This window comes from Danio aesculapii, chromosome 5, assembly GCF_903798145.1.
Source record: "Danio aesculapii chromosome 5, fDanAes4.1, whole genome shotgun sequence".
Taxonomy (NCBI): Eukaryota; Metazoa; Chordata; class Actinopteri; order Cypriniformes; family Danionidae; genus Danio; species Danio aesculapii.
The window spans coordinates 65,780,372-65,796,356 of NC_079439.1; the positions used below are offsets into that span (position 1 = coordinate 65,780,372).

At 34.5% G+C, this 15,985-nt stretch overlaps 2 protein-coding genes across 3 annotated transcripts; both read left to right on the top strand.

The window, feature by feature from the left end:
* Positions 1-1,831: 1,831 nt before the first annotated feature.
* ppil3 (peptidylprolyl isomerase (cyclophilin)-like 3) lies at positions 1,832-7,601 on the top strand. 2 transcript variants are annotated; one of them, XM_056457089.1, is made up of 6 exons: positions 1,832-1,918; positions 3,105-3,179; positions 4,228-4,321; positions 6,121-6,188; positions 7,154-7,272; positions 7,416-7,601. In XM_056457089.1, the coding sequence occupies exons 1-6, from the start codon at positions 1,916-1,918 to the stop codon at positions 7,540-7,542; spliced, it is 486 nt and encodes a 161-aa protein (XP_056313064.1). In that variant the 5' UTR covers positions 1,832-1,915; the 3' UTR covers positions 7,543-7,601. The 2 variants fall into 2 exon arrangements, with proteins under 2 accessions (XP_056313064.1, XP_056313063.1); XM_056457088.1 differs by lacking the exons at positions 1,832-1,918; positions 3,105-3,179; positions 4,228-4,321 and adding an exon at positions 4,492-4,936.
* A 1,105-nt stretch (positions 7,602-8,706) lies between these two features.
* zgc:101858 (uncharacterized protein LOC449555 homolog) lies at positions 8,707-14,891 on the top strand. Its single transcript, XM_056458716.1, has 8 exons — positions 8,707-8,810; positions 8,948-9,118; positions 10,413-10,591; positions 12,459-12,552; positions 13,545-13,614; positions 14,257-14,293; positions 14,375-14,438; positions 14,692-14,891. The coding sequence occupies exons 1-8, from the start codon at positions 8,787-8,789 to the stop codon at positions 14,848-14,850; spliced, it is 798 nt and encodes a 265-aa protein (XP_056314691.1). The 5' UTR covers positions 8,707-8,786; the 3' UTR covers positions 14,851-14,891.
* The last annotated feature ends 1,094 nt before the right edge of the window (positions 14,892-15,985 follow it).

Consider the following 15,985-nt stretch of genomic DNA (forward strand, 5'->3'; position numbering starts at 1 on the left):
GGAGGAAAACAAGGTTATTACCATATCAATTCTGTATTCCTAATAAAATTAAAGAGGTGCACTTTAACATTTTGCACAATATTTACCCATGTAATGCACTTTTATCCAAATATTGTGATGTTACTGATATTTGCACATTTGTAAGAATGAGTATGAAGACATTTGTCACTTTTTTTTTTTCACTGTTTTGGAATGATTTAGGTTCATATTGTTTTTCCAAGGTTAATATGAGTGGTGATTTGCACCTTAAGGATGTTATTTGTTATTTTGAAAACCAAAACAAGTCGTTAGAAGCCACTGTGAACTTTCTTATACCTGCTGGGAAACTTTACTTTCACAAACAGAGGTTCCTTAAAAAATCTGATGTTCATAGACTTCCTATGTGAAATTTATTATTTAATTAAATCACTTAAATTAATTGAAAATAAGAAATATGCTTCTTTCTTGAGCAAATATGATGAGATCTTTCATGCTACTTGAATATATTTTTATTGCTTTATTCTTTTAACTTTTTTATTTATTTATTTTTTATGTATTGTATTTTGGTTTTGCTGTTTATCTTGTGTATAATGTGATTATTGTGTAAAAGAACTGTTATCTTTTACTGTATTCTAAATTGTATTATACCGTTTCTTGAAGTTAATAAAAAATAATTTTAAAAAGTCATGTCTCTACTCTCTGAGGCGCGGTGTATTATATTATATTAAAACATTACAGATGCACAATAAATAGGTTCTTATTAACATATAACGTTGCGTGATGACATCATTGCGTAATCGCAACTCAAAACTACATCTTTATGTAGTATACAAAATAATTAACGTTTTCTCAAATTAACTGGCCATCTCAGCAAAAACATTATTTGAAACATATTTAGATTTGTGTGAAAAATAAAGTAATTCAAAAACTTTTTGATAAGAATATTTTATTTTTTAATATAACACTGATAATGAACAGTTACATTCTTTTAAACAATCGCAGCTTGTGTACTTACTCTTTTTAACTTGTGAAATTAACACATTTGTGAAAGTGACAACAGTTATAGCACTATTGGAGTTTATTTCTACCTAAATCACCAACAATTATACATGGGACGATAACCGTTTTCAAGGTATACCGTGGCTTGGAAAAGTCAAGGTTTTAAAACCGACAAAATTTACTGTATTACCATTCCTAAGGTGTGTAAGGTTTTTTATGTTCATTTTTTTAAACAACAGCATCTCCAACAGACAAGATATCCAAAGATGCCATTTTAAATTGTAAAGAAATCTGTGTTTTTTAAACAAATTAAGACAGCAGAAGTCAATGATTCATTTTCATTATTTAGCCTGACATGTTTACTGCTCCAAAATATATTAAATCTTTCACAAAATTAAATATTTGGTGTTAAAACGGGGGAAAAGGTTTTTTTTTTTTTTTTACACAGAAATTTTAAAAGAATATATTTTAGAGCAGTAATCACAATACCGTGATACCGTGAAATTTTTATCCAAGTTATCATACCATCAGAGTCTTATACCGGCCCATGCCTACCAACAATTATACATGTTACCAAATATCAGTAAATGAACAATTCTGAAAAACAATCTGAGCTAGCAATTTACTGAGTGAAACCTGTAGCCATATCTCTCTTGAGTCACTTTTTAAAATATGCTAAAAGTAGCCAAATTAATGTTAATGTTGAAAATGGCTAAATTTGTTGCTAGGTGCTTTTTGGAAAAAAAAAAAAGTTGCTAAATCTAGCAACAAAATTGCTAAGTTGACAACACTGCACAGAAGTGTGAAATGGGAACCAAAGTTCTCAGGGTTAAGTATATTCGGACGTTTTACAGTGAAACACAAACTTAGAAGGCGGTGTGCTTGCTGCACTGTGGTGTCTATATGAACGTATCATTTTTACCTTGCGCTTTAGAACATGGTAAGATAACTCTTTACCTATTGTTTTCCTCTAACAAGTAAAGTGTTTTGAATCGTTTGAATAGTTGTGTAACAAATATATTTTGCCGCTCAATGCTCCGACCAATTTAGTTATTGAGGTAAAGTTGGTTTTATATTCGGACTTTATCCTATCATTTCAGAAAGGAGCTATTTGCAAATTCTAAATAGCGAAATCATATTAGCAACCAACGACTATCAAAGTTCAACATTGTTCACAGTCAATTAAATAGTGCTAATGTTGTTTTGTATTCATACTTGCCATTTCAGAGCAAAATATTCAAAGTACAATATAAACTAAGTTGTTACTGTTCAAAATGAACAAATGTGCGAAAATAAAACCAATTTTACCTCAATCTGTGAACATTGCTGTATTCTACTGAGGTAAAGTTGGTTTTATATTCGCACATACGATTGGACTTTCTGCTTAATGTTGTTTCAGAAAAGCACTCTTTGCAAAATTGAGGTAAAGTTGGTTTTATATTCGCACATTGTTCAGTGACAACTCCCTGTATTGTTTACCATGGTATTTTGAATATTCGGAGTGAAGTTACATGTAGGTATGACTTCAAAACAACATTAGCACTATTTAACTGACTGTGAACAATGTTGTACTTTGATAGTCATTGACTGCTAATATGATTTCGCTGGTTAGAATTTGCAATTAATACATTTCTGAAATATATTAAGGAGAAAGTCTGAATGTGTGAATATAAAACCAACTTTACCTCAATCTTTGTAAATTCTAAATGGTGAAATCATATTAGCAGCCAATGGTTATCAAAGTACAACATTTTTTACAGTCAATTACATTGTGCTAATCAATAACTGTATGGTGCTAATGTTGTGTTGAAGTCATACTTGCATGCTGTTTCATACTCAACATTCAAGTTAACATGTTAAACAATAAATGGGCCGTTAAATGAAGAATGTGCGAATGTTAAAGCTACTTTACCTCAATCTGTATTCTGAGAGTAGTTGGCTGCTAATATGGTTTCCCTATCTAGAATTTGCAGATAATACTTTTATGAAATTACACTATTAAGGTGAAAGTCAGAATGTAGAAATATAAAACTAACTTTACCTCTATCTGGGGAAGTATGATGATAACAATGAATTAAATAACAGCAGTTTAATTGTATTATTAAGCTGATCTGATCATCTCTTAGGCTGTCACACTGCACACAGACCTCGGCGATATGAAAATAGAGCTGTTCTGTGAGAAAGCTCCAAAGAGCTGTGAAGTAAGACTGTTTTTTTTCCTTGTTTCCCACATGCATAATATCCTCCTGAGACCCAAAGAAAAAAATTGTTGTTGCTTTTTCTGTGATTTCCTACATCCTTTTGGTTAAAATTCTACAATTTAGAGTTTTTACATTTTGTTTTTATTTGTAATTTTACAACATGTCCGCTGTAGTGGACCACAGGACCATTTTAGGTCGAAACAACCGCCAAACTCAGACAACAAAACTGTACAGGATATGGTTGTAAAGGGGTATTAATCCAACATTAATGTAACAAAAACAAAACAAAGGCCATTTTTTTAAATTTTGTATTGAAATTCCTGGAACAGTTTATCTTAAAGAGAGCCGAACTCAAAAAAACAAAAACGAAGTGATGTTAATCCAAAACAAACTCAACATAAAAGCGATGTAAAACTTATTATCATTCTCTAATTGTCTCTAATTGTCTGATTGTCAGACTCTATATGAGAGTCTCCCTCAACTATCTTATAAAGAATCCTCTCTGCTTCAGTTCTGCCCCCTACAACATGCAGTCATTAATTAGATTAAGATGGTTCTGGTGTCCACTGTAGTCGACGTTTGAAAAAGGATGATATTTTGAAACACAAACAATTTAACAGCTTTGAAAGCTAAATTTATTGTTCCTGACACTTTAATAAACAAATATATATGTTCATTATAAGAAATGTATATATTTATTATAATAATAATAGCAAAAAACATTTAAAAAAACAAAATTTTACATATCTCTCTCCTTCCCATGAAATGTGCTTGTTTGTATGCCGGCCATTTTGGATTCAGTGTAAGAAGTGGTTCCTAGCATACCAGCCAATCAAATGACATATCACTAGAAAGCCCAGGATGTCCTCTGCAAAGTACAACAGGACTTGACAGAGTAGCTTAAAGAAAATTAATGAAAACACTAGGTCCACTACAGAGTACACAAGTCAATGGGCGGGGTCTCAGGAGGATATCACTGTATATCAGCCTTATTGTTGCTTTTGTACCATCTTTATTTTACATTAATTCCAATGTAATTTTTTCCTAGAATTTCCTTGCACTGTGCGCTGGTGGGTTTTACAACGGCTGTATTTTCCATCGGAATATAAAAGGCTTTATAGTACAGACTGGAGACCCAACAGGTAACTGATCTAAGATTTCATTGCCTGCTTTCTTTCTTTTTTGGGCTAGGTTATAGGACAATTTTTTGTGATTTTTATTTTATTTTATTTATTTATTTATTTTTTAATATATATATAACTAAAGGCAAATTAAACATGAGTAAAGTGTCTGTGTTATTGTTTAAAATAACTTTTGTGAACATCCTTGAGAAATAATGTTCTGTCTTCATGGACAATGTATTATCATACTCCATTTTAATATGTTTTAAATGATTAAACATTTCTTGCTGATGAATTGGTAAAGCCTAGTGGTTTGAAGGATAGTTGCAAAGTGTGAATAATTAAATGACAATTAGTTTATTTAGGCTGCACTGTGATGCTTAAATAGAGTATTTTAATATGTCGACAAATGATTCTTATTCTGAATAGTCATGAATTTTTATTTTTACTATTGTTATGCTGAGCAACACCGTGGCTCAGTGGCTAGCACAATTGCCTCACATCAAGAAGGTCGCTGGTTCGAGTCTCGGCTGGGTCAGTTGGCATTTCTGTGTGGACTTTGCAAGTTCTCCCTGTGTTGCTGTGGGTTTCCTCCGGGTGCTCCGGTTTCCCCCACAGTCCAGACATGCGCTATAGGTGAATTGAATAAGCTAAATTGGCTGTAGTGTATGCGTGTGAGTAAGTGTGTATGGATGTTTCCAGTACTGGGTTGCAGCTGGAAGGGCATCCGCTGTGTAAAACATATGCTGGATAAGTGGGCGGTTCATTCCGCTGTGGTCACCAAGGGACTAAGCCGAAGTAAAATGAATAAATTAATTGTTATGCTCAGCAGTGTGGCCAGGTTTTCAAAGCAAAAGTAAGCCAATGGAAACAAAACTAGCCCAATACTTAAACTCAGCATATGCCATTCCCATAAGTTAAAATTATATTTTACATCACTGAATTGATTAAAACTGTATATATTTTCTTTCCTCCGGCTGATTGTGGTTTTTCCTCTTTGAATATATTATACGTCTCTGTATGCATTACACACTTTTTCTTTTAAAAACATTTTTATTAGTAATTATAAGTATAAATGAAATATGCTGTTTTAGTTATTATTTTGCAAAAATCCAGGAGAGTCCTGCTAACTGTTACTATAGAAGCAAAAACACCTGGGAAAACTGCAGACTTGGCAACACTGATGCTGAATGTGACCTTATTCTATGTCTTATAACTGCTAGCATCCAAGTTTGATCTACTTTTGGGCTTATCAATACCCTCAGTAAAACAAAACAAATGTTAAAAAATGTGCAGAAGATGAGAAGCTGAGTTACACTTAAATAATCACTTTCAGTTGAAAAAAAAAAACTTTTTAATTTGTTTTCGCATCAGAATGGTACAAATGCTGACAGGTTTTGATGTTTGCCATGTGAATGCAAAAAACGAACACAATTCAAAAAGGTTAAATGTTCTGGAAAAAGGAGCCACACTTGTTTGTGGTTAAATTTAATCTCGCAGAAATGTTTATTAACGTTTATTGTTTTGATGATTGAAAACCTCCAGTATTTTTTTTTCAACTTTTACAATTTTGAAATCAATGAATGCTTGGTTAGCCTTTTTTTCTTTTTTAAACCATATCATATTATATCATGTATGATTCATTTATTTATTTTCCTTCGGCTTAGTCCTTTTATTCATCAGGGGTCGCCACAGCAAAATGAACCGCCTACTTATTCAGCATATGTTTTACACAGCGGATGCCCTTCCAGCTGCAACCCAGTTCTGGGAAATGTATGAATTACTTGGTTGATTTATTCAAAATTATGTTTTTCCATCAGGCACAGGCAAAGGAGGAACCAGTATTTGGGGAAGAAAGTTTGAAGATGAATTCAGTGAACATTTGAAAGTATGTACTAATAATAATGTAGTAATTTTTTTACGCCCTAAGTCTAGGGGAAAACAACATGGGCGTAATAAACGAATGAAAAAAAAAGTGTTGTGGGTGGTGGATTTCCCAAAATTAAAAAAACTTACTGCAAAAGGTCCCCTTCGGTCGACAACCAAACTCGGACACTCAGTTGAGAGTAATTGAATAGATTTATTATAGTAAAAAATAGTAGTTTTAAAGGAGCATCTCTTCAGGGTGGCCACAGGCCAAAACAACAAACAAAAGAATCTACAAAGTAAATGAACTAAATTACCTATAAATATTTAAAGAAAAATACAGGAAGCTTACCTTCCTCCCTAAACATAAACACAGTCAAAGGTTATCAAATAAATTGGCAGGCCACCCCTACACGCTCAAACTCTCAAAAAGTTGAACGCATGAACAGTTATACAAGATTAAATGTTGGTCGTCGGCCGGAGGGGTAGGGAATTCCAGGAGCTCCACTCCCAGCAACCGTCGCACCACAAATGAGCTCTCTGAACCCTGCCGGAGGTTCCTTTTTATGGGCCTCCGCGACCAGCAGCAAATCAGAGCGTGGATCACATTAGAATGGGAGCCTATGGAATAACAGAAAACAACACAAGAAGGCGGGACAAAGAAGACACGTGCAATGCACAACAAAAAATAAATAAAATAAACTGTAGTCGCAACAAATGTACTGTACATAAAAGCTGAGCTTAAGCCTTGTACTAAAAGGAAACAAGAGTTTCTGACTTTTAAGGCTTGATGATGATGATGATGAAGAAGAAGAATATTCACGGTCACATATGGCTTCATTACTTCTGCAATATTAGAGCAATTATTTTGGGGTGCAGTAATTTGTGTAGTATCATCATATCATGTACTAATATTTACAAGTAAGTAAATCATTCCTGGTCTCGATTAAATTGTCTGTTCATCTATAACTTGTTTATTTTCTGTAGCACAATGTCCGCGGTGTAGTGGCCATGGCAAATAATGGACCAAACACAAATGCATCACAGTTCTTCTTCACATATGCAAAACAGCCTCATCTGGACATGAAGTACACCGTTTTTGGAAAGTAAGTGATTTGCTAAGTGTTATTGTCTGTTTTTTAATAATGTGATCATTCAAAGAAAATGATAATAGTTATTTGAGTATTCAACAGTGTTATAATTATATTGGTGGTAATGATTTCTAACACAAACTCATCTTTTGCTACAGAATTATAGATGGACTCGAAACTCTGGATGAAGTAGAGAAACTTCCTGTTAATGAAAAGACTTTCCGTCCACTTAATGATGTCCGAATTAAGGACGTCACGATCCATGCAAACCCTTTTGCCGGTTGATTGATTGAAATACTCGTAATGCCTTGTGTTGTAAATATAAATAAATGTTTTGTACTTTTTTTGTCAGTTTCATGCTGTTACGTTAATATTGCTCTAGTCTGGTGCTCATTGAGGTAAAGTTGGTTTTATATTCGCACATTTCAACTTTCTCGCAAAATCTAAATAGTGAAATCACATTAATGACTGTGAAAGTACATTGTTCATGGTCAATTAAATAGTGCTAATGTATGTTTTGAAGTCATATTTACATGTGATTTCAGAGCCAATATACAAAGTAGCTGGGTAAACAATATAAGGAAGTTGTCACAGTTCAAAAATAAATGAATGTGCGAATACAAAACCAACTTTACCTCAATCTGGTGCTCTTTGGTCATTTATTTGCTATAACAGTATGCTGTAAAACTTAGTACAGGTTTTAGTTTAGCAAAAACACAGAAAAAACTAATGGATATGATTTGAAAAAGCCTGAAAAATCAACCACAATGGAATTTAATGGTTGACTTGTTTAGATTTATGGCTTTTTTTTTCCACAATATTATTTTGGGAAAAAATAATAATAAATATATATATATATAATAATAAATATATATATATATATATATATATATATATATATATATATATATATATATATATATATATATATATATTTTTTTTTTTTTTTTTTTCAAAATATTTTTTCAAAATAATATTATTTAATATACATATATTAATGTGTCAGCTTTGTTTTCTAAAAACAGTTAATATAGTCAGCATTTTCCCCCTGCCTTTTATGTGTATAAACTAGAGGTTCTCAATCTCGGTCTTGCAGATTTTAGCTCCAACCCCAATTAGACACACCTGGCCTAGCTAATCAAGCTATTACTAGGCTCTCTAGAAACATCCATGAGGCAAGTTGAAGCTAAAATCTGAAGGACACCGGACCTCCAGGACCGAGTTTGAGAACCTCTGGATAACCAACTATTTTGAAAGGCAAAATATAGGACTATTATTTTGAAGTTTTCGTGATGCAAGTGTTCCGGAAACAATGGTAAACACAAAAACGTTATTTATAATAACTTAATCTCGCACTCAGCATGAGCCATGCAGATATTAACAAACTACATAAGATTGAATTATACAATTATCGTTTATTAATTACTATATGTGTTAGTCAAGGAACGGACCTTTACATTTACGATGACGTCACTAACCAAAGCACGTGAGCACCCAGAACTGTGAACTCAGAACTCATCTGAATCGTAATGGCAGCTCCTAATGCTTTCAAAGTAGGTTTGAGGCTCTTTCACAAACATTATTAGAATTCAATTTGAAATCCAAAAAAAATACGTATTCATGTGTGTGTGCTGGTGCTTCTGAGTTGTAATACACACTTCAACGTAAACATGATGATTTTGCGTTTTAGGTTGGCTCTTTAAACAACAAAGTGACGCTGATCACGGGCGCGAGCTCAGGAATAGGCGCGGGCACGGCGCTGCTCTTTGCTAAACTGGGCGCGCGCCTGGCGCTGAACGGCCGCGATGTGGAGAATCTCACCAAAGTCGCGAAAGAGTGTGAAGCTTGTGGAGCAGCGAAGGTAAACACACTCAGAGATGAACATACACGGTAACCGTTTAATATTTCATCTGTCAAAGTTTGCAAAAAAGTATATATTGAGGTAAAATTGCTTTTTAATTCGCACATTCATTCAGTGACAACTTGTGACAGTCGCTATATTGTTTGTTCTATATTGTTGCTATATTGTTATAAGTTATGACTTCAAAACAGAATCAGCGCTATTTATTTGACAATGTACAATGTTGTTTGATAGTATTTGGCTACTAATATAATTTAACGATTTACAATTAACAAATAATACCTTTCTGAATATAAATTATTAAGGAGAAATTCTAAATGTGTGAATATACAGTGAACTTTACCTCAATGTCTGTGCTCGAGCGCCAATTTCCTCTGTTCGTGCACAAAACGTCTTGCGCGCCCTCAAATATACGCTGCTCAAGCGCAGATTTTCTTGTGCGCTCTCAAATAAACACTGCTTAGGTGCGTTTATGTAACGAGTATGTCTCCTACATTTATTAGATTTGCTAGGAATATATTGGAATATGTCTCCAATAGACCTACAGAGTGGCATTAATTTGTCCTGAAGTGAAACGGTTATAAACTCCAGCAAGATAAAGTCATTGTATGCAGAACTATAGATTTTTATCTACAAATAAAATATAATTATGGAAACTGTGTTCGTCAAAACTGAAAGCTACATCGTGTTTGCTGGCCACACACACCTGTCATTCAGTCAGTCAGCACGTCACCTTAAAGGATTAAACAATTAACGCACAGCACTACTACGATTACAGAAAAGTTCGCACTGTTATAATTCACTTACCTTTTAATATGTTTTGGTGCGATTTATAACCCGCTATTTAAAAAAACGACTGAATGTTTTGAATGAGAAGCTGTAATGTAGCCTTGGCGGGATGAATTTTGGTGTGGCGCCCTGCCATGGAAGAATGAATATAGCGGAAACCATGAAATGTCCAGATATAAACTCAAAATTCTGATTTAAAAAAACTACGAATTCGCAATAAAAGAAGTTGCTATAATAACCTAATTAATTACTCAGTGGTGAAAACAGGCTTCCATACTCTTCAGTTGTGAACGAGATCCTGGAGTTCGTCTTATCTGTAATATACTGCCACAGACAAAAAATAGAGAGAATTTCCGTGAAGACAAATTAAAGTGAACAGAAATTATACTATAGATACTAGTGCAGTTGATAGATTAAACGTTAAAACGGCTTGCCACACAATCCCAGTTTTGAGATATAAATCCTGATTTTTGTCCCTGTGTCTGTTGTTGATTGATTTGTTTAGCCGTTATTGGTGGCAGGAGATTTAACAGATGAGGAGACTGTGAGGAGGACCGTTGAGGAGGTCATCGCTCACTTCGGGAGGCTGGACGTCCTGGTCAACAGTGCAGGAATCCTCGCCATGGGCAGCATAGAGACCACTGATATGGCCCAGTATGATAAGGTCATGTCTGTTAATGTCAGGTAAACCTGGTGTTATGCACATGCACTAGATTTAGTAGATCAGGGGTGTCCAAACTCGGTCCTGGAGGGCTGGTGTCCTGCAAAGTTTAGCTCCAACTTGCTTCAACACACCTGCCAGGACGTTTCTAGTATGATGCTGCGGTCACACTGACACATTCGTGTGCGTATGAATGGAAGTCTATGGGGAGGAAAGTGCAGTGTGACAGCAGCTTAACTAGTAAGAGCTTGATTAGCTGGTTCAGGTGTGTTTGATTAGGGTTGGAGATAAACTCTCCAGGACACCGGCCCTCCAGGACAGAGTTTGGACACTGTTGGTTTAGTACATGGGTCCCAAACGGGATTCCTGGAGGCCTGCAGCTCTGCACAGTTTTGCTCCAACTAATCAAGGTGTTCAAGACTGCTAGAGACTATTAAGTAGGAGTGAGTTGGAGCTGGAGGAGGTGGTTAGAGCTAAACTATGCAGAGCTGTGGCCCTCCAGGAATTGAGTTTGAGACCATTTGTTTAGATGCTGTGGGCCGTCAAATATGATTATGTTAATCGTGTAAGGTGGTGTGTAATAGAGTAAAAGGGTTTTGTGTTTTTTTCGACATTTATTAGTATTTTTTTAAATTAGTTATTTTTAAATGTCAAATTTTTTTTAAATGAATTATTTCATTAATAATTCTGGGTTTTTTTGTATATGTCTTTATACTTTTTTTATCGCTTATGTTACTTGATTTTCATTCTGTTTTTTACCTCGTGTTTTAGTTGAAAGTTAAACGAATTGAACATCACGAAAAAGGTGGCATATAATTAAAAAAATATTTTATTTAAAAAAAAAAATTGTTTAATATCAATGCTTTATTTAATCAATTAAATAATTGTAAATATTTAAGTCATTGTTTTTCAAACATTGTTATAATTATAAATAAACAATAATAATTAAAATTTTTAAAGAGTTATTGTATGAGTTTAGTTTCTATAGTTTCTAATATAGTTTAATTTGTATGGTGAAATATTTTAATAATTTGTTCATATTTATAAATACTATAAACTATAAATTCTGTTAATACTGTAAATATGTCTGCGCTGATAGCCCAGTGGTTAGTGTGCTTACAAATAGTGCAACGGCATCCCTAGTTTGAGTCCCGGCTCTTGGATCTTTCCCTATCCAAACGCCTTTTTCTTTCTCATTTTATCCTACTGTCCATTCAAATAAAGGCAAAAATGCCCAAAAAAGATTGTAAATATGTGTAAACAGTTAGCATTTGAAGTGGATCAAAAAATTTTTTTTAAATGTCCTAGTACAAGAATGGGTGTTCAATAGTTTTAGGACAACTTTTAATGCAAGATTTTGATTCAGCTTTCCACTTTGACTTTAGGATTTTATTTTTTACATTTTTAAATGTATATTTATTTTTTTCTACTCCTAGTCATTCATTTTCTTTTCAGCTTAGTCCCTTTATTAGTGGAATGAACTGCCTTCTACTCATAGTACTGTACTTTTTTATATTTCCCTTTGTTTTTTCATTTAGTTGTATACTAATTAATTTATTTTATATCAATTAGCTTTTAATTAATTATTTTTCTTGTTTATTTATTATATAATTTAAGTTTTAAATATTTTTTTTCCTAATTCATTTTTCATGGACCGTCTAGCACTCCCAGTTTAAATCACTCCAGTAGAGACGGCTGCTTGTGGTTGTAGGTCCTGAACATTTATGGGTGCAAGTTCAGTTACAGAATGAGGTTGTCAATAAGCGCCCTTACAGTGTGTGTGAGACCATATCAAATACACCAATTCAAGAAAGCTAAATTCTGCTTCTGTGTCAATGTAGCCTTAAAGATGACTTCAGATACAAAATCAAGCCTTTTCTTTTCTTTCAGATCAGTGTATCATCTCACTCATCTCTGCGTGCCACATCTAATCAAAACTAAAGGCTCGATTGTGAATGTATCCAGTGTGAACGGGCAGCGATCAGTGAGTCTGATTCTTTCATATATATATACATGCATACATGCATACAGTTGTAGTCAGAATTATTAGTCCCCCTTTGAAATTTTTTCTTTTTTACATATTTCCTAAATGATATTTAACAGGAAGGAAATTTTCACAGTATGTCTAATAATATTTTTTCTTCTGGAGAAAGTCTTATTTGTTGTATTTCAGCTATAATAAAAGCAGTTTTTAATTTTTTAAAAAGCATTTTAAGGTCAAAAATATTAGCCCCTTTAAGCTTTTTTTTGTTTCGATTGTCAACAGAACAAACCATTGTTATACAATAACGCCTAATTACTCTATTCTGCCTATTCACCTAGTTAAGCCTTTAAATGTCACTTTAAGCTATATAGAAGTGTCTTGAAAAATATCTAGTCAAATATTATTTACTGTCATCATGGCAAAGATAAAATAAATCAGTTATTAGAAATGGGTTATTAAAACTATTATGTTTAGAAATGTGTTGAAGAGAAATGTTCCCTCCGTTAAACAGAAATTTGAGAAGAAAAATAAACAGGGTGGCTAATAATTCAGGGGGGCTAATAATTCTGACTTCAACTGTATATACATCAGCACCAAATGAGCCATTAAAGAGACAGTACACCCAAAAATGAAAAATCTGTCATCATTTACTAGTCCTCCTTGTTCCAAACATGACTAAGTTTGTTTCTTCTGTTGAACAGAAAGGGTGATATACAGAAGAATGCTCTATTTTTTTACTGTGGTATTTTGTGTTCCTACTATAGATGTCAATGGCTGGTTAGGATTTACTAAGAATATCTTGTTTTGTGTTAATCAGAATAAAACACAAAATTCATAAAAGTTCAGAACCACTTGAGTGAGTAAATAATAGTTAGCATTTTTAGAGTACATTTTTCATTTTGGGTGAACGATCTCTTTAACCATATAAATAAACTGTTCTTTAGTTTACTCATTTGTGCTCTGGTTGATCTTCATTGTTCTGTCTGTTATAGTTTCCTGGTGTACTGGCCTACTGTATGTCCAAATCCGCCATCGATCAGTTCACTTGCTGCGTTGCACTTGGTGAGATATCTCAGGAATCAGGATTGTCATTCACAAGACCAGCTACCAGTAAAAGCAGATTGTCAGATGAGTTTTTAAATTGTATACATTTATACATAAAAATAAGTACTGAACACTTCACCATTTTTCTCAAAAACCATATTTCTATAGGAGGTGTTGACGAAATATTCACCAGATGTTGATCAACCAAAGAAATCCATATATATGCAAAGAAAACAAATCTAGTTAGTTTACAAATGAAGTTTTGTGTGATAAAGTGAAATGACGCAGGGAACAAAGTATTGAACACATGAAGAAAGGGAGGTGTAGAAAGGCATGGAAAGCTCAGACAGCAGCTAAAATCTATCAGTAGTTCTTCAGAATATAATTAAATGAATATTCGCTGCTTCAGTCAAACATCTACAGTAGCAGGAGGATGATGAAACCAGGGTGGACATTTTAGCGAGACAATGATCCAAAACAGCCAAGGAAACTCACAAATGCTTTCAGAGAAAGAAAATCAAGCTGCAGAATGGCCTAGCCAATCACCTGACTTGAGAACTAGCTGTGAAGTAGCTTCTCTGTTCATTTACAGACAATACAGTAATGAAAGAAAGACTGTACCATATAAATAAATGTTTTTTCATCTTTCTCTTGTCGTAGAGTTGGCATCAAAGCAAGTACGTGTCAACTCAGTTTGGTATGTTTAATTGTTGTCATACTTTACATGTACAATTATTACTTTGATGATAGCAAATGATTTGTTAAACTGTCTTGACAGCCCAGGAGTGATTATAACAGAAGTTCACAAGCGTGCAGGACTGGATGAGGAACAGTATGCTCAGGTTAGAATAAATAATTTCTGTTGTGCGATATATTGTCCCAGAAATAATTGTAAGTGATGATATTGTCATTTTACTGCAAATCTCACATCCATAATGCTGGAGTTGCTCTATTTTATACTGCATCCATAAATGACTGAGCTCATGTCTATGTATTGTGCGACAAGTCAATATATTGATTATTGCTACATTCCTAATGAGTTTGTCACTGTAACGTATGTTTTTAAACAATAGCACTTGTTCCACTTTGCTTTAGTTCATTGAGAAGTGCAAAGTGACCCATGCTCTGGGCAGACCAGGTGAAGTAGACGAAGTAGCTCATGCTATTGCCTTCCTGGCGTCTGATGCAGCAACATTTATAACTGGAGTCAATTTGCCAGTGGATGGAGGTCGACATGCCATGTGTCCACGGTAATGCTCTGCCACGAAAGAAATAAAGATATTGAATAAATGATACATGAATGCTGTAATCCTTAGCGTACACACCATTTAAAGTCCTTTTTATTTCACATATATAAATAGTAAGAGGAAAAAAGTGCACGTTTCATGCAGTATCTGACTGCAGTCGTTTATTAATGAGTCACTGTCGATTTTCTGGAGACCACACACTGATGGACATATGAAAACATTCTTTAAAGACCAAGAGTTGCACGTAGTGTTTATAAAACGGCTGTATGCAAATGAGGAAGAACTACATTAGCATTCGAAACTGAAATACGATCTCATCTGGTATACTGTAATAATATATTGGAATCTTTACAAAAGATAAAACAACGTCAAATGATGCAACAGCAGCATTCAAAAGTTAAAGTGATTCATTGTGAATGCACCTGTGAATCACCTGTACAGCTTTCTTCTTTGAGCAAAACTTTGTCATACATGATGCTTACCATAACGGTACAGCTGGCAGTGGAAACGCAAGTTTAGGGTGACCCGTACCGCTCAGCGGAAATGAGGCATTTGACTGGACATGTCTCAATCATTCATTTTCCTTCATCTTAGTCTCTGATTTATCAGACGTCGCCACAGCAGAATGAACTGCCAATTATTCCAGCAGATGCCCTTCCAGCCATAAACACTCATTCACTCTCACATTCACATACACACACTACGGCCAATTTAGTTAATCCAATTCACCAATAGCACATGTCTTTAGACTGTGGGGGAAACTGGAGCACCCGGAAACCCACACCAACACGGGGAGAACATGCAAACTCCACATAGAAACGTCAACTGACCCAAACGGGACTTGAATCAGCAACCTTCTTGCTGCAAGGCGACAATGCTACCCACTGTGCCACACTGTATCTGTTTATGCTAAAGGTGTGTTCATACTAGGCAGGTTTGGTCAAGATCAGGCATGTCCAAGCTCGGCCCTGGAGGGCCGGTGTCCTGCAAAGTTTAGTTCCAACCCCAATCAGACACACCTGGGCTAGCTAATTAAGCACTTATTAGGCTTTCTAGAAACATCCGTGCAGGTGTGTTGAGGCAAGTTGGAGCTAAAATCTGCAGGACACCGGCCCTCCAGGACACCCCTGGTCAAGATCAAA

What these genes read in the sequence shown, in the direction of transcription:
- ppil3 (XM_056457088.1), top strand. Translation starts at nt 4,732, where the DNA reads ATGAATTTTTATTTTTACTATTGTTATGCTGAGCAACACCGTGGCTCA. An exon ending in AGTCCAGACATGCGCTATAG is followed by an intron (nt 4,937 to 6,120) that starts GTGAATTGAATA and finishes TTTTTCCATCAG; the next exon opens with GCACAGGCAAAGGAGGAACC. An exon ending in AATTCAGTGAACATTTGAAA is followed by an intron (nt 6,189 to 7,153) that starts GTATGTACTAAT and finishes TATTTTCTGTAG; the next exon opens with CACAATGTCCGCGGTGTAGT.
- zgc:101858 (XM_056458716.1), top strand. Translation starts at nt 8,787, where the DNA reads ATGGCAGCTCCTAATGCTTTCAAA. An exon ending in CAGCTCCTAATGCTTTCAAA is followed by an intron (nt 8,811 to 8,947) that starts GTAGGTTTGAGG and finishes TTTGCGTTTTAG; the next exon opens with GTTGGCTCTTTAAACAACAA. An exon ending in GTACGTGTCAACTCAGTTTG is followed by an intron (nt 14,294 to 14,374) that starts GTATGTTTAATT and finishes CTGTCTTGACAG; the next exon opens with CCCAGGAGTGATTATAACAG.